Below are 25,365 nucleotides of genomic sequence, written 5' to 3'. Positions count from 1 at the left end.
TGTGCTAAAAAATACATGGCAATTATTCCTGTGAGAAATATAAAAAAAAATAAGTAGAAGACTCTTAGCTAGAAATATATTATGAATATAAGTTCTAACAAAATAGGTATTAAATAACTTCCAATCTCAACATGGAACAAGAGGAGGACTTTTTTTTTGATAGTGTAAGAAATAAGATGTAACTCATTTGGAGTTCTCTTATATTTATCAGATTAGCCGTGAAAACTGCCTTCTAAGCAGGCCAAATAAGCTATACGTCTTGATTAAGCCTGTATGACTTGAGTGTTAAAACATGTTGAATATGATGCCTAAAAAAAAATTTGACGTTCACTGTGCTGGTGACGCGTGGGAAATGTCTATGGTAGTGACCTACGTTACTGCCATGTGCATGCCCGCATGATGCTGCCTTTGGCAAGGTAGAAACCCTGTTCCAGTGATGGGACTCAGACTCAGTACTCTCACATTGTGTTGCACTTTGCCATGTGGATTAGTAATTAAACACCAGACAAGCATTAAACCACCACAACTGGAGACTAGGATTCATTCCCTGAGGGACAGGGTGTGTACCACTCAGGCATATTTGCAGGGAAATACAGTTTGAGTGTACCTGCACTTTACAGTGTAGTCATGTCTGCTGTTGTCCTGAATATGTCTTGTAGCTAGATCTTATATATCTAAAGCAGGAAATACTTTGTATTCCCCATTTATATAGCTGCATGGAGGATCCTGGAGTATTGTAGGGCTCCTTGATGCTTTTGTACTTTAATTAGTAACATACATGGTACTTTGTTTAGCTGCTTCTAGAATATTTTTGGATCTCTGGGTTGGGGGAATGCTATAGTTTAAATCATTACAGCTGCTGCTGTTTCTGAAATGCATTTCAGAGGCAGTGTGGAAGTTGAAACCCTCTAGCTGTTTCTCCTCATTAGTGGTGCTGCACTGGCTCTAAGAGCCATTTGGGGAATGTAACAGGTGCCAAAAGGAAAGGACTTGTTGGTGGAATTGCAGATATTGGGCAGGCTACTGGGAAACAGAGGTGGGTTGGTTTTTTTTTTCCTGCAAATTCCAGTTGTTAAAATAGCATTAAATGTCATGAACTATTTTCCTTCTGCTTGCTAAGCCAAGGTGCTTCAGACTATCCCTTATTCTTCTTCAGGAGATGCAATACTGAACTTTTATTGTTGTCAGCATTTTAGAAACCTTGATTGGCCCTACAGTATGTTGAGAAAGGAATCTGAAGCTCATATAAGACTGTATAAGCTTCCATGCAATTAAAATGAAATGATAGACCTCAAGGATAAAAAAGGTGCGGGCTGTTCTTGGGAAAGCATGGATGAGGTGAGTACATTCAGATGGTTCCACAGGTTCCCAAGCACAGGACACAGGTCCTGCCCTTAAATTCAAGCTGTTGTGCTGCCAAGGAAAAGTGCTTTATAGTGGTTCATGAGAAGGGCTCAGGAGCTTTTGTAGCAGCAGCAGCTTAAGGACCCATGTTGTTCGGCTGCATGAGGAGCCCCTTCCAGCCAGGAGCTGACTGGCGCAGTGTGGAGCCTTTAGGGGAAAATGGCCGATACAATGAGAGGCAGAATGGACTAAAAGCACATACAGCACGTTGTTAATTTGCTCCAACTAACATCTGGCCTGCTTTGAGAGGTGTTTGAACATTTGGATGAAACAGGACTAATTTTTTCATCAAAAACATATTCCTGGCTCAGCGGCCTAGTTTCCTCCCCCTGTTCTGATTTGTTTTCTTACTGCACTGTGAAGTTGGTAGCGTGGGTGGGACAAGATTCATGGCTTTACTTTTCCCTGGCTCACTTCTTTCTTGCTGTTGCTTTTCTTACCCATGTAGTCATGTTAGTTTTATTTTTTTTTCACTTTTGGTTAATACATTTTGTAAAAGGTGTTTTTTTCCCCCTAAATTGATGGGTATTTTGATGGTATTGCAGTTTCTTGAGTTTAAGGTGAGTGTTAAAATTATAATATATTCCTGGTATTTCTAGAGCAGAATTTTCAGCTCAGCCTTTGCTACAGTTCTTTGGATTTCCATCATATCTCAGAATAAAAGCAACCTGTCATATTTGTGCAGCAGATATTTCCTCATACCAAATAAAAATAAAACTATAATTTTAATATATTTGACTATGCTATGATATTTGGGCCTCTCAACTGCCATGCCCTGTCTATTTTGGCTGAAAATTAAACAGGCAGAGCTGTGACCAAGTTCAAAGACTGAGAATGGATTTTTAGTTGATAGACCAGCTAGCTAGTTGGTAGGTTTTTCCTCTATTTTTTTGCCAGAATTTTGCTTTGGAAAACATTTCACAATATTTATGCCTCTCCTTCACTCTTCCCACAAGTGTATCTTGCTTGTTTGTTTCATTGTTGACATTAATATTTTTGTTTGGTTAGTTTACATCTCCCTGTCTGCAGCGCTTCCTTTTAAGAGTTGGAAATTTTCATCATTTCCTAATATTGTGCCACTTGCATGATCAGTGTAAAAGTCCATGTATAGAGTACTCAATACGTAGGAACGCAGAACTGAATTTCAGTCCTTTACATAATTGTTGGTAGATTATGCATTCCAGTGTATTAAACACTAAGTTTCAGTCTACCATTAATGATGATTTCTGGCATAGGGGAAGATTAATTTAAAATTAATTTGTAAAAGATCACTGGCTGGCAGAACAGTGTTGTACACATCTGCAGGGACTTGCTGCTTTTCATATTACCAAACTGAACAGCGTCACAGTAACAAGCACTATAGAAAAGACAAAGTAGATGAGGCTATGCCTCCGCCTAATGGCAAAACATCATTCCCTGTTAGCACAGTAGGTCGAGAGAAACTGCATATGTAAGTCAGTAAAGCTTTTGAAAGAGAAAACTTTAAAAACTTCTACTGATTATCATAGTGGGTTTACTTGATTTGCTGTTACAAATATAACAACCCAAGACAGTCAAATTCCTATTATCAATATGAAAATGTGAAATGTTTCTTATTACATAGGCTCTACGTAATACTTCAGAATCAGAGATAAATCTCTTTATTTTACAGTGGTCCTTTCATGGTGCAAGACTGATTTCTTGCTTCACGTTCAAAAGGCAGGAGCTGAGAAAGTAGTTCTGACCTGATCTGGGGAAGGTTTTCTTTTCTCTGGCTGATCTGTATTCATATCAACTTTTTCCAAGCAGAGAAGCAGGTGCTCGCTTTGCTAAATTTTAATGTCATCTTCAATGAGATTCTGGCTTACGGTATGTCCTAGGAGGTTTGTCAATAGATTTATTCATATGCCATTTGGGTACTTTTATTAATGCTTTTAGCCTTGTGGAACAAAGTTGTTGATCTCATTTTATACTTAATTGTGGTAGGATGCAAAAAGTAATGTTGAACATATTGAAAATTTAAGTTCCTTTTTTTTAGAGGATGGCATGGGTAATACTCTGGATGGTTTAAGTTGCAGTCGCAAATACATGCTGTTAGCTAAAGGTACCCACTTAGAATATGCTATGGCTCTGAGCTGGTTATGGATGACACACATTTTGTTTACAGAAAGCTTCTCTTGAAAGGGTCTCATTAGAGTTAATAGTGTTTTGTAACCATCTGTGGCTTTGAAGTACAAAATGACTTGACCAAAATTGCTCTTGAAGCAATAGTGAATGGGAGCGTGGAGACATTCAGGAGAACAAGAGTCCAGCAGCAAGTGAAATTGTTGCTGTACAGAGGATGCCACTGTTTTGAAAAGGAAATTGAGAGTAGGAAAAGGGTTACAGCTGCACGTCAACAGAAGTTGGCTTATGTCAGTAGGTTACCTCTTTGGTATGTCTTGGGATAATAGTACCATTCTTTCCCGCAATCTGAAACACTTCAGTTGTCAGTGTAAGTGGATATCGACACAGCGTACTTCTCCTTGGCTGTGAGCAATCTGATGTAGTTCTTACCCCATGTGAAACACTCTGCAATTGAAAATGTATATGGGGTCCAGATTTTACCAAATAAACCTTTCCAGTTTCTTTCTGCCAAAAGTTCAAGCCAAGAAAATACACCACTCCCATAATAATCTAAGGTGCTATTTAATATACTTTTATCATACTCCTTCCAGTTTTCACACTCATTTAGGCATTTGAGTGACTCCTTCAAGAAGCACCACAGATTGTACAGTTTCCTTGTACACAGCGTGACAAACAAACACACAGCAAGAACCCTACAGTTCCTGTTTGTCTACAAAGGTACTAATTTTTATATGCTCATAGTTTTCCCTTGTGTAAATAAAATGCGTGCCTGGAAACAAATGTCCTAGGAAACCAGGCTGGGAACATTTATTTCAGTAAATTATTGATTTCCTCAAAAAGTTGGCATTGATACTTGAATGGACCACAGCTAATTGCACTGATAATTTCCTTCCTTTTCTCTCATCAAGGATTTACATTGAAATAAAGCTTACCAGCAACTTTAGTTATGTATGTATTTACTGTTTAAATGGAGCTGAAAGCACTACATCAAAGTATGACCCTTTCCCTGAATATGTTCCCCCAGTGCCAGACTATGAAGTTTGCGTTATTGTATAATCAGATGGGTAATGATAGGTCAGACTTGGTGGGACCCAGAGCAACACTAGCACCAGATAAGATGGTTATGACTCGATGGGGGCCCTGGGGAGGCTGTTGACCGTGGAGAACCGTGCCTGCTGGTAGACGAGGTATAGTTGGTGTAATGGGATTGCTTGCAGTCCCATCATTTGTGAAAACTACAGGATGCTTTAAACAGTTGGCACAAGGTGAAGCAGTTTTAAGGCTACATTAATTTACACCAAAATATTGGACTGATACAGAGCTGGCTCAGGATCAGAGGAGAATGAAAGCAGTTTATTCTGTTCATCTGTATGTGCTCCGTGTATGACATATATATGTATTAATACTGCTTGACATTTTTATATTTTTGTATTGAAAGGATGAATAGCTCTAGAGTATTTTACTGCTATTACTTTATTTCTCATATTTAGTTTTTTATTTCCATAGATGGAATAAACTGATCTTGATAGCAGTTGACTGCATTTCTGTGCTCTATCAGGTTAACGCTGTTGACAGTGTGCTATTTGACTTTTGCTGCAATGTGGTGGTGTTTTGTCTGTAATATTTAATCTCAGTGTTTCCTAAAAAGTGGTCTAAGTTTAATGCATGCCTATAATAATATATATATAGAAAAGGAATAGCTTGATTGTGTTTGTCCAGAACTGAAAGCAAAAAAATAACTTTTTTTTAGAGTTGCCAAAAAACCTAAGATAGAAATGGCAAACTAGGCCTTTGCAGTGAAATCTGGAAACTTGAATAGGATGTTTTAGTTTCCATAAAGCTATGGTATAAAGACATATTTTAAACTGTAGAATGGGACCTAGATAATGGAAAACCACCTAATTGTTCCTTATTATGAATAAGATGTTTTAATATCTTCAAAATGGTAAGGTTTTTTATCCTCAATATTTAAATAATTTTAAGTATCGGAGTCAAATTGCATGATAAAGATGTATTTAAATTCTATTCCAATACCTTTGTTAATCGTAAAAGAAGAAAAACATTAAAAAAAGAGCTGAATTGACACATAGGCAAACTGAGAACTTTCAGATATTCAGCACAGATGAGTGCGTGTGTTGCATCTTTGTTTTCTTGCCTTTCTGGTAAGATACAGTAATACCTAAAGGGGTTAGGTAGCTGGCAAGAAAGATGTTAGCAGCAACGTACTTGAGGCCACAGTGCTAGGGTGATGGAATAACAAGGAGCTACTGCCATGTGGGAAGGAAAGGATTACTTAAGCATTGAATTATTAGGCATCTAGCTAGATGTGTATGCATTCTTACTTTGTTAATCTCCATATCACCTCCTTCAGTGGGATAAGCCCCCAAACAGAGGTCTTGCCACATTGTGAAATCCTATTCTCAACAACTCTCCCTGTATTTTTATTCCTAGCCTACAGTTCCTGCTAAATATGCATATACTTATTTGAATATGTGACCAGCTTGGTTATATCAATGTATGTGCCAGGCCTAAGATGCTTTTTGATTGTGCAGCTAGAAAAACAGAAAGAAGACAGTGAGATATGGATGTTTAGGGAATCGGTGTGCCCTTCCTGGAATAGCTGCTTCTCTACAAGCTCCTGCTTTGCAAATTCCTGCTGTCCCTCTGCAGGAACAATTCAGTCCATAACAGATGTGCTCCGTTCAGTCTTGCCCCAGTAGAAATCAACAGATAAATTCACACAGTTTTCACAAACAGTAAAAACATGAGGAGCGGGATCTGCTGTGCACTGTTTCTTTCGATAGATCCTCCTATTCCGCTTACAAATACTTAGTCAGATGCCTCCAGAGCCAACTGGAGTCAAAGTTTGAGTTTAAAGATAGCTGTGCACTACAGATGGGAGTAGTCTCACTAATTTTTGTCATCTAAAAATTAGGAAACTAATTTAAACTAGTCCTCTAGGTTGCTTTTGTCGTTCTTGAAAGGCACCTTCAGAGATGAATTAATTTTTCCTGTATTAGGCTCCTGCATGAGTTAAACTGCTTCATAGTTTTGTGTTTCTCTGGGCGTGGATTGTTGATGAAGCCTAGAATGTCACCTGAGGCTAGATGCCTGCATTTTGGATGAAATTATCTTGTACCTGAATATTACTGACTTGAAATGATCAGACATATTTATTTCCATGCCAGACAAACTTGTTATGATGCATGTATAAATGGAACATGCATAAATAGATATGCAAAACCCAGAAATATTGAAGCATAGCTTTGCGAAGTATATATTCTTTGATATATTCCATTGCAATACGTTGGTGTGTTGATCTGAGCTGCTCAGGTATGGGAGCAGTGGGAGGGCACAAGAGGACTGAGCTGGGAGTGCGTGCCATTCCCCACTGTTCCAGAGGTTCCTTCCTGTGTAAACGCCCACTGCTATTGCTCCCCTTCATCCTCCGAGTCATTAAGCTCTGGCTGACTGACTCGCATGATGTGCCTGTGGGTGGTGACATTCCTTCCCCACCATGGTTAGTCACCTCAAGTCCTGTACCTCAGTGCTTCCCCTGAGTCACCCTGTGGCCTCAGTGCTACCCCTGTCCCGAGAGATCTCTTCCCAGCTTTTGCATGCTTCTGGAATGCTGGGCTTTGTCTGCATGCCTTGAACTGATTTTGATGCCTGGCAAAGGTGACAGTGTTAGGGAAAGTAGGTCATACCACCTAATTCCAAATGAAAAAGGATTAGAGCAGCACAAGGTTTTGAATGGCATTAGCAAAGCAGTTGATCCAATGTAGAAACAACTCAGCTTTTAAAGTACCTGCAGACAAGACATGGCATCAGATACTCATTAGTGCCATAAGCTTACAATGAGCTGTGATGAACACTTCCATTTGTGCAGCAGTGCCAAAGGGAGATTTGGTTGGTTTAGCTCCAGGCCCTAGTTCTTACCCTAAATACAAAAATCCTTCTGTTTATATGTTGTCTTCAGTGAAGCTATTTCTGATTTCTTGTGGTATAGGTAGGAGGAGGCCAAACCCCAGAAATTTTAGTGAAAGATCCAAATGAAAACAGATGAATGCATTTTAATTCCTTTGTGAGGAGAGGGATGTTACTTATTTTTTGCATCAGTATATGCTGTAGTTGGATATTCTTGATGGAAGTGAAGAGGATGTTGCTTGTGCTTGGTGTGATGACAGTGGGTGTTCTGGTAAATGGTTTTGCTGAAGTACATTGGTAACTCTTTGATGTGAACACCTAGTAAAAATTTCAAATCTTACTCGCAGAAGAAGGAAAAAAAGGAGAATTTTTTAAATGCTATTTTCTGCCTTACATTGAACTTACAACACCCTTCTATCTTAAAAGGAAAAAAACCAACAACCAACCAACAAATAATCTGGGGCAATCTCCTTGCCCATATCCTGAGATTGTTTCAGCCATAACCTTAACATGAAATGTTTATTTATTCTGCACATTGATACCACTCTAGTTATTCTGTCATTTTTTAATTTATTTTTTTTTTTATTGCTGCAGTGGTTTTTTTGTTCTTGAGTTTTGTCTCTGCTTCTTCTAGTCCACTCTTTTTTGTTTTTCTTTGTCTATCATCGCATCCAAAACAATTTTAAGAAAGTCGTTCTGCCAAACTTATTTGAATCTCTGAGAGGCCTTCCATTTGCCTTTGCTCCAAGCAAAACTATGCTTAGCTGTCTTTTAGAGATATACCTTATCTCTTAATTTAGAGATATCTTCAGAGAGACATCGTAAGAGATGTCAGCCTTATCTCAAGGGAAAAAAACAGTGATGAAACCTTTGATATAAGGATCTTTGATGAAAGTGTATCTTCTTTCCTAATTGTTTTCTTTCTTAGTTCTCAATATTTGGTACCATATGGAACACTCCCTCCTTGTGTATTAATACTTACAACACATCATACATGAGACAGTGGACTGCTTTTTAAGGTCTGTGAAACATAGTTAAAAAATGCTTACTGTAAGTATGCCTACATTACTATACAGAATACAGGATGATGTTTTGAGGTCAGCAAAGTTTTTGAGAGCCACTTTTTTTCTGGCTTAAGAGCAAGACCATATACAAGTTCTGTTCTTACTGCAGTGTCATAACTCCTGAACTTTCTCATCAGAGAAGGGTATGATGAGAAGTGCTGTTAGTTCTTTTCCTTTTTCTTATCTCTTAGGTGCTTTCTGTATTTATGTGCAGCTACTGCTTTTGATGTGAATAGGTTGTTGTATCTGCTTCCAGGTAATTATGGCTGTATGGTTTTTTTAGAAGTATTTGTCCCTCAGATTACCTTATTGAATGTGTTAAAGGAACTAAGTGACAAAGGCAAAGTCATAGCAAAAATAATCTTTCACGCAAAACAAGGAGAAGTAATTATTAGAAAATATTTTCTATCTTGGTTCTGTCCAGGCTGAGGGCAGTTTATTCTTCCCAAAGCTGAGGGAAGAGAGTAAGACAAAAGGGCATCCTGAAGCTTAAAGATGATCTTAAGGAGAAGCACCACTAAGAGCTGGTAGGTACAGGAGGGCACAAATATAATAAATACTATTTTTAAAGGTTGTTGAGGCTTTTTACAAAAGCCACTGTGGTGTTCAAAGGGGCAGAGTGCTTCCAATCCACTTCCTCAGGAGAGCTGAATACAGAGGTCCTGCAGTTTCAGAATCCCCATGGACTGCTTCAGGGTTTAAGAGGCTATTTCTCGTGCAAGGCGCACATGGGCAGGTTTAGAGTGGACCTGGCCATGTTGTGTCTGGCATAGGTCTCTAAAAACTCCACAGTCACAGTGACAGGAGGCCAAGAGCCAGCACCATCCAGCCAGGAATAAAGAACAGCCTGAAGTGACTTTACAAATGCTTTCAAGGAACATTGAAAACTTAGGCAATGGAAAAAAGAAAACTGTTTGTTGCTTTAAGCTTTTGTTCTGCCTCCTGACTTTGAGTGAATAAATACACGATGCTTGTTTAGAAGTGTTTGGGTTACCCTGCAAACTGAGATTCTGACAGATTTCCACAAAAAAGGCTTGCTTGTGCAAAATTCAGATGGTCCAGTCAGTTGAATAAATGGCATAAGAAACTGGGAAAGGCATAACTAGTCTGGGGTGTTTGAACTGCATGTTCCCATGAAGGGCACTGAGGGGTGTGCACACAGCAGAGGACTTGCACAACCCTACAAGTTCTGCTCCAACATCACACCTTCCCTAATTTTTGTAGTCTCTGTGCACATGGCCTTGGTATTCGTTCAGTTGTTAGATTTGTCATGACCTCTGCTTATATAGTGTGTATTCAATGATTGGAATAAATGTAGCTAAAACAATTAAATAATAACCTACCTACTATCCACCTGTGGACTTCAGAAATTTTCTCAAGTCTTGAACTTCTTCTTGTGTCCTTAGGTTTTCATAGCACAAGCTAAAACAACCCATCCAAATGCAAAGTATATGTTGTGGGGTTTTGTGCTCTTTAGAAAAAATCGTTGCCTAATAGTTGCCTAATGACTGCTGAAGGGCATCTGTGAACCTCTCATGTAAACTTAAGTTTAAGTAACTTACAAGGAAACTCGTAAACATCTGTTTTGCAAAGAGTGGACAACATGTAATTATATGTACATGCTATCATTTTAAAATAACCTTTGCTTCACATCAGACAAATTCAGATGGGTTTCTTACTATGTGGACAGTTTTTCGGTTGAATATCATTGCAAGGCTGATTATGCAGCATTGTCATGTGCCCTCTGTATCACTGTGGCTGTTGTGTGACCAGAATTTGGACCATGCTAACACAATTAACTGAAATATACTGTTCTTAAGATAATTATTTACAGTACTGTGTTGTATCACCAAGTGTCATTGCGAACATTTTAAAAACCATTTTTAGGATAGAATATTTTTAAATGGCTTACAATACAGGACCCTTTATCATTCATATGCTAGATCATGTATTTTACTACAATATTTTCAGACATTTTACAGTGTTCCTTGGGGATCCAAATCCTGCAAGTTTGTTTGACATGTACCGAAGTCACCTGTTCTGCACTGTGATAAATAACTCTTTATAAGAAAATACTTCTGTGGATTTGAAGTTGAAGAAATACAGTACATTCATCTACACAACGAAGGGATACATATTTTGCAAGAGACTCACTTAAATCTATTTAGGCTAGCTGGGATTGTTTGACTAAAAAAGAACACGCTAGAGAAGCCAGTTGCCCACTTTCATTCTTTTTTAATGTATGAAACATCTTTTTCAGTCAAAGAGGCATAGATGAAACTTAAGTGGTACAGCAGATTCTAAATCAGAGCTTGAGACTTAAACGAGTTTTGCTGCTGGGACTCAGGAATAATTATTAAGGCAGATAATGCCAATACCATTTATAATCTGTAACAAGATAATGATAGGAACATAAAATGAAGCATTGAAGTAAGTATGGCTTTTTATTACTGATGGTGAAGTAACATGAACGTGCCCAGGGAAGTTGAGAGCAAAGCCACCTGGTGCAATGCTTGAGAAGCCTTTCTGTGGGACTGCATAACTTAAGAGGTACATCAGTTTGATAAAATTCCAAACTGCTCTTTCCACTCTAACTTGTAGTTCCCAAATGTATAAATTCTTAAGAAGAAGAAAAAATAAAAAGGGGAATAAAAATGTATTTGGGTTCTATATGTGTTCGGGAAGTTCCTTCAAAACATTTCTCGGTACATTTCCATCTGAAATGAGAGACATTCAAGTCCTACTAAAAAAGGCAGTGCTCTATTTTCAGAGGCCTTCAAGAACAACTGTAAGAATTGAAGGAAAAACTTGTTTTAAGGACTGTTCTGTTCCATACTTATTTTATGCACTAAATAATGTAGTAAATGGTTGGACTTTTAACAAAGGATATCCTTTCTGCAGTAATTTCTGAAATATGAAATATGACCTTCCCTCCTCCTCCAAAGAATTTATGTTCCTATGACCTACCTTGCTTGCATTTTAGGTGCCTATATCCATCATTCTCATCCTCAGAACTCCCACTCAGCAGCTGCCTATTTTGGCAGCACTTATAGTCTGTCTATAGCCATCCCCGGTTTTTACATTATGGATCTGTACAGACATGAAATTGTACTTTTGAGAACACTCAGAAGCAGCGTTGGCTCAACAGAGTCAAGCACCTTACCAGCAAAGTTTATTTAAAGGGCAGGTGAAATAAGCACCTGCCTACTGTAACAAAAAGTTAGAGCTGGCAAAAAACCCCACACTCAACAACCCAGTGTTCCAAAATAAAGTATTTATTATTCATTGGCAATAATTGTTTCCTGGTTTAAAAAAAAAAAAAACAACCCAAAAAAACAAACCAAAAACAAACAGCCAACAAACCAACAAAAAAACAAAACACCAAAAAAAACCCCAACCAAACAAAAAACCCAAAAAAAACCCAAACCAACAACAACAAAAAAAACCCAAAACCAAAACTAGCATGATTGAATTATTTTTCTTCTTATTTTATCAGGTAGTTAGAAGGGTAATGGGAAAGGTCAAAGAGAGTAGTTTTGCTTTTTCTGAAGAAGCAGACAAAATGGAGAGCTGTTAATGGAAGTCCCCAAAGTAATAGTCCACTTGCTTCTGTACAGTTAAAGCAGCTGTGTGGGCTCTCCTGGAGTGCCAGCCTTCTCAGACAGTTGCCTGAGCTGGTGGTGCCATTAGTACCATCCTGCACCACAGTCCAGGAAAACAACTGAGCACATAGTGAGATGGGAGACAAGGTGATTAGCTACTGGTTTAGGGACTCATTTGAGAGGAGACAGGATGCTGCTTTTACTATAACCATTTCTGTTCCTCACTTACATTAGTAGGACAAAATACAGAAAGGGTCTTGGAAGGAAGGGCTGGAGCACAATCTCTGTCCAAAATGAGTGCTGTAATCTTTAGCCAGCAGTGTTATTTTGTTTGTGTTTTCAGTGAGTCCCTTTCTTCTTCATCCTCTGCTTCCTGCTCACAGCTTCCCAAATCGTGAATTATTTTCTTCATAGTGGTGTGGCTGCAATGAGAGTATGCCCTTCCTAATCCTTTACAGAAGTCTTTAGTCCCAAGGGCTGATTGCGTGGGAGGTAGAAGATACGGATTTAATTACATTTGAAGGCAGTGGCCCTTTAAAGTGAGCTGGTCGATCCCTAGCCTTAATTTCTAGTCTGTTATCCAAGAGACGGTATCACTAGAATATGTATTTTAAAAGGAAACACAGGACAGCAAGTGAAGAGTTGCAGATGAGGAGAACAATTCCTTGAGGAAGAGGGTGGTGGGTGTCCTGTGTACAGCCAGTCATGGGAACCCAGAGAACAGACCTCAAACACAAAAGCACCAACTGTTTTGTGTCATAAGAGATATGGATTTGGCCTTGAAGTAAGAAAACCCCTCACTGTACGCCTGGAGCTAATAGTATCATTTGTACTTACATGTCAGGTGGTGGCTATAGGAGGGAAGAAAAACAAAAATGTCAGGTAGTTGCTGAGCTTCCATTTTCACACAGCTCTCTCCTTTCTTTTCTTCAGGTATCAGCCTCTTGCTATTCTAGCTATGTAGTAGACTCCAAACAGATCACTTGATTTGTATTTGTCTGTGCCTGGAGTGAGTGACAACAAACCCTTCAGTTTGCATGTATGCCCACGACTTGGAAGTGTTTTCCAGCGTTCGGTCCCACATTGTCTAGTCATTTATTTCTGTCAGAAAATTCATGTCATTTTATTGTGATATAACACTAAGAAGGAAAAAATCCGCATTGTGTTTGTAGGAGGACAGAGATCTAGATGTCATGGTTTGGATGCTCATTTGAAGCAATAGAGTCCAATGCTCAGGCAAAGGTGTGTGTGTGTGAGCAGAGCTTAAACCTCACTTGCCTCAAAGCCTCAATAACTAACTTGAATGTTCACTTCTGTCAGGGCTTATCTGTATGTAAGACAACTTCAGGTCATTATCCATCTTAGTAATTATCCATTATCTAAACTTCTTTGGAATTCAGACCTGAAGTTCACATATCAGTATGTCAGTATTCAGCATAAGAACGTGCTAGTTTGGTATTAAAAAATTCTTTAATTAGAAGTGGTGCATTTAACTGTTGCTGGATTGATTTTCTGGGGTTTTTTTGTGCCAATAGGAGTAGATCTTGATGTTGCTATTTTAATACTGATCTAAGAGGCATTTTTCATTGTTTTCACAAATAAATTGTAGGTGGAAAAGTTTTAAATGATGAATCACGTATTTTTGATGATACTTTGAGGAACACTGTAGTCCTATAGAAGTGTGTAGCAGAACACAAAAGGTGGGTAATATGTCAGATTTGCATGGGAGACTGCAGATTGAACACAGATGGAAGACAGTTCCCAGATCATAAGGACCTCCCTTCTTGAGATGCTGCCATTTTCATGTGATGTGCAGCCAGAGCCTTCACTAGAGGTGTTTAGGCAGATTCCCCTTTTACAATAGAAAGGACGAGTGTTCAGAACATTTTTAGTACAAGTCCAGAATCTTTTTCTTTCCATTGTATGATCCTTCCAGATCTGGTTGTGTTTTAAAAGCTGTATATGAGGCAGGTCTTTTGTTAAGAAATGAGGAAGATTATAATATTTAATCTCATTTGGGATGAAAAGCCTTCTGTTTTCAAAACTATGATAAGATTATTATATTCTCTTTGCTATTTAGGATTACTGACTGGCAAAATTTACTTCATACATAAAATCTATTGTTTTGGATGAATGTTAATTTAAGTATTATCATCATCAGAATGGGCAGGCCTTTATTATGGACAGTGCTTTCAATGGTGGCCAAAGTGGCATTCTGTTTTACTGAGCTTAACTTAGTCTTTCAAGCCCTGTAACACTGTCTTTCATTGCTTGAACTGAGGAAGTATGTGTGTAGGCTATCATCTGTGTAAGTATAATTTCCCTAAGCTTCAGCTAGGTAGCAAAAGGCAAAATGGTTGTGGACATGTGACCATTAGCACTCACGCATTCACCACCAAGACCTATTTTAACAGAAATTAATGACAGTAAAAGGGGCTCAGATCACTTACACCTGAAATCATTAATGTATTTATTTAATATTAATGTTGCATTACCTTTAGCACCTCACTGGTGTGCTGAATGTGTGCAACATATTTATTCATATTAAAATCAGAGTTGGTGACAAACAACTTTTAAACATCAAAGTCCAGATAAAATCATGCAGGAGTTAAAGTGTCTTTTTATAAAAAGTGTAGCTCAAAAAGTAAACAGTTTATTTTGTTTATTTTGATTTGCAAAGCTATTCTTCCACATGAGGAAACCAGACAATTCAAATGAGTTTCTAAGCCTCAAAAAGTACAAGCTAGAGGGAGACTTTGTATTTAAAGTCCATTGCGATCTTATTTGCCACTGTTTTCTCACAAGAAAAGAACAAAAGTATGTCTTAATATTTTTGCATCTTCATAGATCGAGAAATTTGCCTTTCTGCACTTAAAAAGAAGTGCTGGAAAAGAGGGTTATTTTGTTCCTTGGGCCAAGTTCTTTAATGGCAAATCACAGTGTGGAAAGAATGCATCTGTCCAAGTTATAAATCCTTAAAACGAGCTCTGATGGAAAATCTGGAGTAGTTTCACAGGGGAATCTCCTCAACTTCATGTGAGGAGCCCCACTGCTGCTTTTCTAAAGCAGGTGCCCAGTCCATCTAGGAATGGTCTGGTTGATACCCAAGAGTGGCTTCTTGCTCATGAACAAAATAGGCATCAACAAAGCAGGGATGTTTTTGTTCTGCAAATTACTTCATGATTCCCAGTCAGGCCTGAGACGGTTGAAGTTTTTTCTCTGTTCTTCTGTGTTGTGATACTGGTGAGCCACAAAGGAAATCTTTGTGCAAAACTCAGTTCATATTTCCCTTTACTTTTAAAAACTTGACTTTACTTACTGTGGTTTTATTTACTAAAGTGAATGCAGGACTGGTCATGAAACTTATCCTGGCAGTGACACGTATGGGACGTAAGATTCATACAGGTTTAAAGTATAGGAAGTCTCATTCAGGGGAATGGAATGGGGCCTCTGGTGGAGGGCCATCATTGCTATTGCTGTCCTAGATGCCCAGAAAAGTGCAAATATGGCTTTCTTTTTATGATTCTTCCTTTGGACAGGCACAGGTGTTCCTTCCCATATCAGCTGTTTCTTCCAAGGGAGAACTCTTTAGCCAGAAACTGTCAGAGACAGCCATGGCCCAAGCTTTGGCAGGCTTGGATGATGTTAAAGTGTGTGTACACATACAGGAGAGAGAGGGAATTTCATATATTTCAGTTAGTTTATTTAAATTAGAGAATGCTGGCATTGTCCTTTTGACCAAATTAATTTCTTCACACATCCCTGCTACGAAGACCAAAGCATGTTCTCTTATATCTGTCACTACTGTAGCATCACACCAGCTTACAGAAGCATCTCAGTGTGTCTCACCATTCAGGACAGTCAGCAGCTTTGTCTATCACATACGCCCTCTCCATCATCACTTCTGGGATACATGTATGTCAACATTAGTGGGAAAGCTTTCTTTGTAAGGAAAACCAGTTTGGTACTAAGGAACCAGAATCTAAGGTACACATTTTGGGGATGGAGGGTTACTTGGATTAGTTCTCCTTTTGTTGCACGGACTAAATGCTGGTTCGTGAATGCAGTGCATTCAGCGTGCTCTTGAAGCATATCTCTCCATTTCATTTCAAGTGAAGGGGATCTCTGAGAGAGCACAAGTGACAGGAGACTGTGACAGGAGACTGCCTTTAGAAACACACTCCTTATCTGAACTAAAATGCTAAGACAGATTCACTTTCTGAGTGATGTCTCCAGGTGTGACACACCCAGCAGAGAATCCTGGTCTTCCTCACTCTAGTAAAATTGAGATACTAGATTTAATCAATGTTTTATGTAAAAGCTGCATTGAATATGTCCTGTATTTTATTGTAATTTTACTAAACAGATGCTGAAATATACTTTAAAATTAAAAAAAATATATCTAAGAAATAATTCCATGCTGTACAGGCAACTAGATGGAGTATTTATAACAGAAAGTATCAAGGTCGATTGTTTTGGAGCATTGCTTTGTGTGGCACTGTAGTACTGTCTCCTGTTAATTCAGGAAGCTCGAGGCCAATATTAATAACGGCGGTGGTGTCGCTCCCTTGGCAAGTACCGCTGCCCAGCAGCAGAAGTCTGCAGAGAGGCGCTGGCTGGTTGGGTCCTAGTCAGCTGCAGGATGAGTATCTGGCTCCTTCCTGCGGTACGTTATTGCTATTGCACAGGACCGAAGAGTAGCTGTAGTCAGCCAGTAAACAACGATTAAACTAAAGCAAATAGGTGTGATTCTTCTAAAAGGATGAATGAGCCCTTTCATTCTATAAAGAGTTAAGTTTTTAGCTAGGCAATAAACAAATTACTTAGCAAACCTTACACACAAATACATACTCAAAGAGGCTTATACTGTTAGCTTTTGTCTGGCACAGATGCATCAAAAGCCTTGCCCATGTGCCATTAGTGAATACTGGCCTCAAACACATGTATGCAATTAATTCTGAGTTGGGATTTGGGAAGAAATAGGAAGAAAGAGAGTACATTAAGTCAGTACAAATGTTACTTAGGTGATCATATCACAAACTGTAAGTGAAACTTGGAAATATAAACCACCCCCCTTAAAGCTGGGTAAGTCATCTAAATCTTGCCAGTGATTGTTGAAGAGTATTGTTTCTATTCATTTTCTTAGCTGGGATTAGTGAAGTTTTATTTAATTGTATTTTTATCTGAAAATCACTGAGTAGTGTTGATGGATACATGCTGCTATTTACAAAATAGAATTGTACTATAGGGATTCTGACATTTTGGTTAATTGGTATGTATCTTTCTAAATGGTTTTTATTCCTTAACTCATAATTGTTCTCATTTGCTCAGTGGGATTCAGAAACAGGGTTTGTGGAATGTCATTTAATACTCATTTCATTTTGTTAAATGAAATGCATTGACTTCCCGCTTGCCTATAAATTAAGTCATTCTAGTTTCATTTTCTGGACATATATTTTTAATTGTGCAAATATTTTTTCTTCTCATGTAATTTGCCTAATGTTACAAAAAGTGCCACCCCAGATCCCAGCTTTATTTATAGCAAATGAGTTTCAGTGTGTTTTCTAAAGTCAGTTAAAGCCAGACATAAATTAGATTCTTGATCTGTCTCTTATGACAGTCTAAATGTGAACCATTGTTTTCAAAGTTAGCCCTTTTCCTTGCTAAGTGCAGGACTGAAACTAATAAATTATTCTTTTGCAACCCAGAGAAATAACCTTCAATAAGAAAATACTTATCAGTCAGATCCTGCCTTCCAGTTGAGTTTCCCTTGGTGTAGAGGCAGTGGGAAGGAGAAGGCATCTCATTGCAATATGATTTCCTCGCTCTATTCTAACATTAGTCGATGTGTTGCCCAGCTTCTCTTTATAAATACAAACAGCTTCAGGGACACTCCAACATGTGTTTTTCTACCCACAATTTATTAGCCAAGAATAGCTACGTTGAAATAGAGTTGTGGTCATGCCCTTTTCTTTGGCAAATCCTCTTCATCAGGGGCTCTGGGACTTGTGTAGGCTCTGGTGGGTATTCAGCATCCAGGGTAGGCCACACACTGGAAAACAGCCCAGGAAACAGATATACAGCCGTTACGGCCCATTTGTAGCATACAGGAGAATAACAGAAACAAGTCATCAATCTCTTCCTCTATAGGCATGATTTGAATGAGCATCTATGGGTGAAAAGCTCTAAGTGCTATATGCTACCAATTGTCTCCAATGGCAACATTTTAAGCAGAGTAAATACGTTACACTGGATAGTCACATGGCCCTTTTATTAAGGTAACAGTGCCATATTTCCACTTTGGCTGACTTAAAATCCTGTTGTTGGGGCCTTGTAATATTTTCTTTTCCTCTTATTCCAAATGTTTAAAGAAAAAAGAAAAGGATTATGAAACGTGTTGATGTAACCCACACATAGAATAAAAGACAATCCTTCTGTGCTAAAAAGTGGTATTGTGTATTGCTGTGAAGCATTGCAACCCAGGTATACTTCTAGCAACATATTTTGTGATGGGTAACTTTTCTTTCTATTTCTCCAGCCCTTGTTTGCTACAAGAGGAAAGAAAAATCTGTGGAAATCTTGCTGTTGCCTACAGATTCCTCTTAGGAAATGGAATTCTTAAAAAATTTGAGTTTTGAAAAATCTCCCTTACACCCAAAAGTATTAGGATAGTATCGTGCACAGAAGAGAACATGAGAGTGAGCACTGGGGGACAGCATTTCAATTATTTTGTGCTAATGAATGAGGATACAGTTGTCTCGTAGAGACTAATTTAAAGGACAAGTGATGAGAACTGGGTTCTATCTGCTTATTCCCACATATTTAGGAAGGAAATTTTCATATAGCAGACAAATTTTGAAGTATTTTTCAAATATAACCTATCCTCCTAAATGGCATGAAAATCTGTCATGAGGTCTTGGCATAACTCAGTTGGCAGCAACTGTTGTTCTTCCCAAACAGCAGCATTGGCACATAAGGGAGTGACAGAGGCATACTCTAAGTATGGAAAGCTGTCTTCTCAATAGCGACAGAAGACCATTTTCAGATCTGAAACTCTATATTCTGCAGCAAGCAAACAAAAGTATGCAGAAGGATCCCGATTCTTGGAATATGGATTTTCCCACCAAGTCTATTTATAAAACTACCCAATAAAAAAGCATATAGAAGAAATGATTTCGACTCAGAATATCTGGGTTGTATTCCCAGCTCTGTTTGCCCTTCAGGGAGCCACATTAAAAAAAAAAAACAAACAACAAAAAACAACAAAAACCCCCAAAAAACAATCCTTCAAGAAAGCCTTTATACCTCAGTTTCCCTACATCTAACCTACATCTACAGAAATAATAAATAGTAGGTGTGATCTCATTTGTGTCTGGAAAGCATGTTTTGCTGATTTAGTGGAAGGCACTAGCAAAGTGTCGTGCATTATTATTGCATTAGGCTGACTGTACTGAAATCCATCAGTCATTTCCCACTTGGCACTGATTGTGGGTGGTAACATTTCTGTATTAGTCTTAAAGAGGATGCACTTAGTATTAGTATTAATTATTATATATATTAATTATATATGTATTAGTCTTAAAGAGCACTGCCTGATGTATAATTACAGTTTATGATTAAAGCATTTTCTAAGAAAGGCAGTAACCTGTGAGATCCTTTCTTTCACTGTTAAACTACCGCATTACGACGTGTATTGTTTCATTACAGATCCTGCCAAGCAGCTCTACTGTGCTTCTTACAGCTATGTGTGAAGTATCGAGGTGAAGTTCATAACTATATTTGGGTATCAGAGTTTATTTCCTCTACTCTTTTGAAGGTTAGCATGACGAGCAGTTGAGGAATGCTAGGGCGAACCGTCGTTAACATGAGCAGGCTGTGCCCGGGCTCGGATTGCCCTGCTGAATCCTGTTTCGTGTCGTGAGCAGTTAAATCACCCGGCGCCGGAATGAGGCTGGGACCACACAAACACAGCATCGAGTCTGTTCCATTATCACACTGCAGAGAGTGGTCCTCTGCGTCGCAGATAGCAGCACCTCTCCCACACGTTGCCAGTGGTCAAAGCCTGGCGCTGGAGTCAAATGCTCCCCAGTCCGACGTGCCTGCCCAGTGGGGCGGCAGGATCGGAAGCTGGGAGGGAAGTGAGTAAGCCAGTGGCCTGGCCCAACACTGGCTGCCAGGCAGGGTGCTGGAGCGAGCCCTGGAGAGGGGAGGAAGTGTTGCAACAACTAACACTCATGTCTGAGTTCTTCTCTGAAACAGCCTCATCATAGAAAAATCTAAGATAAGAGGATTTTTGGGAAATATTACCGCACAGTTAATGCAAGATGGAATGATCTGTTTCTAGTTCTGAAAAGAGGGGGAGCATACACAGCTCTTCCTTAGAGGTGCTCAGCACCCAGCGAAAGGGAGCACCCATAAAAAGTAGTCTGTTGCATGAAGTTACTGATTTTTTATCTTCTGATCTGCATGACTTTTCTATCCTTCTCAAACTGAGTATTATCAATGATGATGCACATTGGAGCTTTATGTTTTCCTGAGGAGTTAAACATAAAATCTCTAAGAGGTCCATAGTTACAATGATACTTAAAAACTGTGGAGGAGGGGTTCTTTCTTTCTCTATATTTACATCAGAGAATTTCATGTAAAAAGAATATAGTGGCATGTGTACATTCTTACAATTTAATATGTCTGTCTACATGCCCTTCATTTTTTACAACTGACTCCTGAGCAGTTGGGTTGATGGAAGAATGAGATGAATGAGAAGGGCATCCTATGGGGAAGGGGGGGGGGGAAACAGAAGCAAGTGGTGATCCCTACAGAAAGGAAATTAAATGTGACATTCCACTGCCAACTGGGTGTTGGTTTGCTATATTGCCTCCGTCAACAACTCTTCACTGTTATGATTTCTTTAAGGATTTTTCTGAAGTGAAAAACCTCCTCTTTTACCATTGCCTCCTCCCAGTGCTGGTTTTCTACCGTTGCATAGCTATCAAAATACTGACCATTAGTAGAATTTCAGTATGGTGTGGATTATAAATCTTTTTTTAACAAAATACTGTTTACATTATTTATGCTTGACACTTTTAAATTAATGATGAAAGAAAATTAAGAAGGGGGTGTATGGGTGGGTCAAGTCCTTCTTTGAATACTAGATGTTTACAAAGCAGCTGCTAGAATAAAATTTCCTTGGCTGCTTAGTGAGAGGATAGTTCAAATTGTAGTCAAAATTAGGATTGGCACACCAGATTATGTGTGGGTGTGACAAGTGAAAAAGGAAATGCTTGGTAAAGTATTTTTATTTGTAATGTGAAACTAACCTAAAATAATATTAGTGGGTATTAAATTCTCTGTGTTCCAGTGGATCAGTTCATTGGAATACAGAAAATAGTTCTGCTTATAGTAATAGTCAGAGAATATTTAGATAAATCACTGAAGCTGAAATATTAGTAGCAGGGAATACATGATGCTATGGGTGTGGTATGTGTCTTTTATCATCATGATTTCATATTGTTCTAAATATGTGTTCATATAATCTTTAGAGTCTCCACAGAAGCATTCATTATATATTGTTACAGAGCTGAAGAAACACTTTCTTAGTTACAGTTGGCTTTAAAAAACATTTTAGTGGAGCCTTTCATGTCCCTCATTTGTAACAGCAAAAAAAGAGTTGGTATCTTTTCTCAGTGAAAACACAGATGACTGATGCAGGCTTCTGGGTGCAGCAGGGAAATTTAGGGCCCCCTCTAACAGCAACATCCTTTGGCTTTGGGAGAGCTGAATCTGCTTCCACAGTTTAATTCTGTGGAGTTATCTGAAGTTCTAAAGCCGTTGAGAAAGCTATGGCAAACCAGCTGGTGATCCACCTGCAGGAATATGGGAAGAAATAGGGTAGACCAAACAAGTTTTTTTGTCTCTTTTAATGAAGAGGGAGAAAATATGTGACAAAGGTACTCAGATAGCAAAGGAGTCCTTAGCATGTGAATGTGGACTGAGCACTGTGGGTGGAAAGGGAATGTTGGTTCTCTGGGTAAGAGTCTGGACTGGGAATTGCATCCATCTTCCCACCCTGGCTCTATCACAGATTTCCTTAGTGAACTAAGCAAGTAGTTAATGGCTTTGGCCTCTCTTTTTTCTGTTGACAAAGTGGGATTCTGACCCCTTCCTCCCAAGGGTCTGTGAGGTTAAATGAAAGGATGTTTATAAAGTGAGCTCATATTGTTTTTATGGAACGGGTGCAGTTTCAACATTTTCAAATAATATTCTCAGCAGAGAAAGAACCTTAGATATTACATCTACTTACACAGTGATGCTGTCTTACATATATTCTTCCTCTCACTGGTAACATCCCACAGTTGTGGGAGTTTCTGTACAAGTCCTTTTTTCTGGAGCAAGGAGGGCAGCCACAGGCACCCCACGAAAGGGGGCCAGTGCCTGCTGCCAAGGGCCACAGATACCCTCCAGCTGTGTGTCACCACCACGCCAAGCTCTGCTAGTCCAAGCTGTGTCTGTGTGCTGGGACACCCCAGAATGGTGTGAGCATCTCTTGGGGTGTACTTTTCCCTTGGTACATAGATGAAGGTGTCTGTTCCCCTTACCTCACCCTAAGTGAACCTGGTTCCCTTTGTGTGCATGCTGTCAGTGTTACCAAATGCTGGGTCTGAGTCTGTATATGCCTTATGAAATGCCTTCAACCTCTCTTTTCAACCCCACCCCCCCCTCCTCCCTTATTTTGGAGGATGTAGTTCAGCTGGTCCTTTTCAACCTTTTGTTGATAACTGCCACTTTTGTGCTGCCTGTTGCTAAGTATTTGGTGCTGCTCAGTCTCACCCTTCTCCCCCTCCTCTTTTGGTGGAGAAAGGATGCAACATATTTCCAGAGTATATACTTACTCTAGTTCCAGCGATGAGACTACTGTACATCTGGTGCACAGTCTGCTCTGTGCACATTACAGCACACTGAACTGTAGGCGAGGGGACAAATGACCTGTCCCAGTGCAGCGGGACATGGTGACTGCTGCAGAAGGTGTCACAGAGGAATCACCAGGTGCAGGATGACCAGCAACAATCCAAAGATCTCTTACCAAAACACAGGCACATGTCTCTGCTATCACTTTCTCTTAGGCAGCCCCAGAGAGTGAAAGTTGGTGGTGGGTTGTGCATAGAGGTAGAAACACGGTGGGAGGTGGAACTGTGGTAGATGTGACTGATTTACGACAGAAGTTTCCTTTACAGTCATAAGGGGAATTTTGCTTGGTCACAGCAAGTTTGAACCCTCATGAAACAGCCTGAATCATTTGAAGTTAAAATAAAACAGAGAATGGCAGGGGGAGGTGCATGGCTGTTAAAAAGTAAAAAAAAAAAGGGGGGGGGGGCAAAAAAACAACGTTAAAATTGTTTCCTTTGGTGCTGACTTCTTAAATGGGAATGTGATACAGAATAGTTCTGGTGTGCAAGCCAACATTTGTTTTAAGAATTTTTATTGTCTTTTCTCTCTTCCCCCTCCCCCCCTTGCCCTCCCTCTCTGGTCTGCAGATTTACACTGACTGGGCTAACCACTACCTAGCAAAATCTGGCCACAAGCGGTTGATCAAGGATTTGCAACAGGACATTGCAGATGGAGTGCTGCTAGCAGAAATCATCCAGATCATCGGTAAGACCACGGCTGAGAGAAGCACTGTGGGCTAACTCCTTGCATGGGGGAATATATAATTCAAGTTGAATGTATTTAACAATAAGATGAACCCTGAATAATACAATTTGACTGGGTCCATATGTCTCTGATATTTGTGTGATTCGTCCTTGTCTTAATTAAAAAATATGTTTATGTGAGCATGTTTGGAAGTGGCTGTTTAACCATACTGTAAATGGCCAGAACTGTATCTTGCACACTTTGAATTGTCAGAAATGAACGCTCCATTAAACCATATGTCTCCCATGTGTGCATTTTGTTAGTTGGAGTGGCTCATACTTTCTGGGATGCCTTGAAACTGTATCCTGACCCTGCAAAGACAATTGTGGAAGATTTCATGTCAGCAGTTATTTTGCAGGGGCTGAAGAATTAGCAGCGACCTCCTTCGCACTTCCCCCTTTGCATGATTTGGCATGTGGAAGCAACTGCTGCTAACAAGAGTGTTGTTACTGTACAACCGAGCTTTACTTAGGAAGGAGCTCTGTGTCAACAAAACTCTGTGCACTTTATTGCTGTGTCTTTTCTGCTTTTCTTCTGCTTTTTGGTTTTTTTTTTTTTTAATTATTATTTTTAGGTCTTTTTTTTTCCTTCTTTTTGGCCAGTGGGTGGAAAGGAAAGTTTTATCTCATTGTTTACATCTGCTTTTCTCCTCACTGTTTTTGTTTAGCAAATGAAAAGGTTGAAGATATCAATGGCTGTCCCCGGAGCCAGTCTCAAATGGTAAGAATAAAATATATTTTTAGTCTATATTGGCATCTCTACGCTTTCCTAAAATGCTTTTAAATAATGATTTATTTAAACTGTGAATATTCTGTCCCACATTTACAGTTAAGTCCTAACTCTTGTATAATGTTCCTGGTACTTTTTTTTTCTACCTGTGCTTAGTGTTTGTCACTTCAGTTCTGTGCTCAATAACTTTGGGTTTTGAGGTAACCCAGTAGCAAAACTTCATCACTTCTAATTAATCCAGACTGCCTTAGCAGACCTGTTCTTCTGATAGTCCAGATAATTTAATTTAGTTTCATTTTTAAGGGCAGTACATCCAAGAACAGTTTTTTAAGTTGAGTCTTTCTGTCTGGAAAACTGGTTTGATGAACAAGACTTGCCAATTATTTTTGAATATAAATAGCTTGTTGGATTGTCCACTGTAAAGTCCAGTTAGATGCACTGACTCCAAGGCTTTCAGAAATAGCACTTTAGTCATACAGCTCTCTGAGTTATAGCTGGCAGCTGCTTAAAGACATTTGAATACTCTCAGGCAAGAAGCATTTTGTGACTGTGATTCATATGGAGTCTTATTAATCTTTTACTGTGTTTATGGCTAGTCAACTACATTTAATAAGATAAAGCCTCCTTAGAAGGCTGTGGAACTGACAGGTACAAGATCTGAGCCTCAGTAACATCACAATGCATTTACTGAATCATTTGCAGTTCCAGTCATGCTCCCCCATGCTGAGGAGTTTGTTTTTCTGTTCACATTCAAGTAGTGCATGAATAAGGTGCAGGATTGTGTAGCTGGCAAGGATTTTGGAGTATAATGATTTGGATGAGTTTGCATAATAGCAAACTGCTGA

General features: G+C 39.1%; 1 protein-coding gene across 3 annotated transcripts in view; it reads left to right on the top strand.

The window, feature by feature from the left end:
* Window positions 1-25,365, top strand: part of NAV3 (neuron navigator 3) — a 273,367-nt gene that overhangs the window by 56,696 nt on the left and 191,306 nt on the right. For all 3 annotated transcript variants that reach the window (XM_037389560.1, XM_037389562.1, XM_037389561.1), the window contains exons 2-3: window positions 23,635-23,752; window positions 24,459-24,511. In XM_037389560.1, the coding sequence (XP_037245457.1) occupies window positions 23,635-23,752; window positions 24,459-24,511 (171 nt within the window). The remainder of the gene's footprint in view (window positions 1-23,634; window positions 23,753-24,458; window positions 24,512-25,365) is intronic.

Source organism: Falco rusticolus, chromosome 5 (assembly GCF_015220075.1).
Source record: "Falco rusticolus isolate bFalRus1 chromosome 5, bFalRus1.pri, whole genome shotgun sequence".
Taxonomy (NCBI): Eukaryota; Metazoa; Chordata; class Aves; order Falconiformes; family Falconidae; genus Falco; species Falco rusticolus.
The sequence above is the reverse complement of the archived record's forward strand: the minus strand, read 5'-3'. Positions and strand labels throughout refer to the sequence as shown.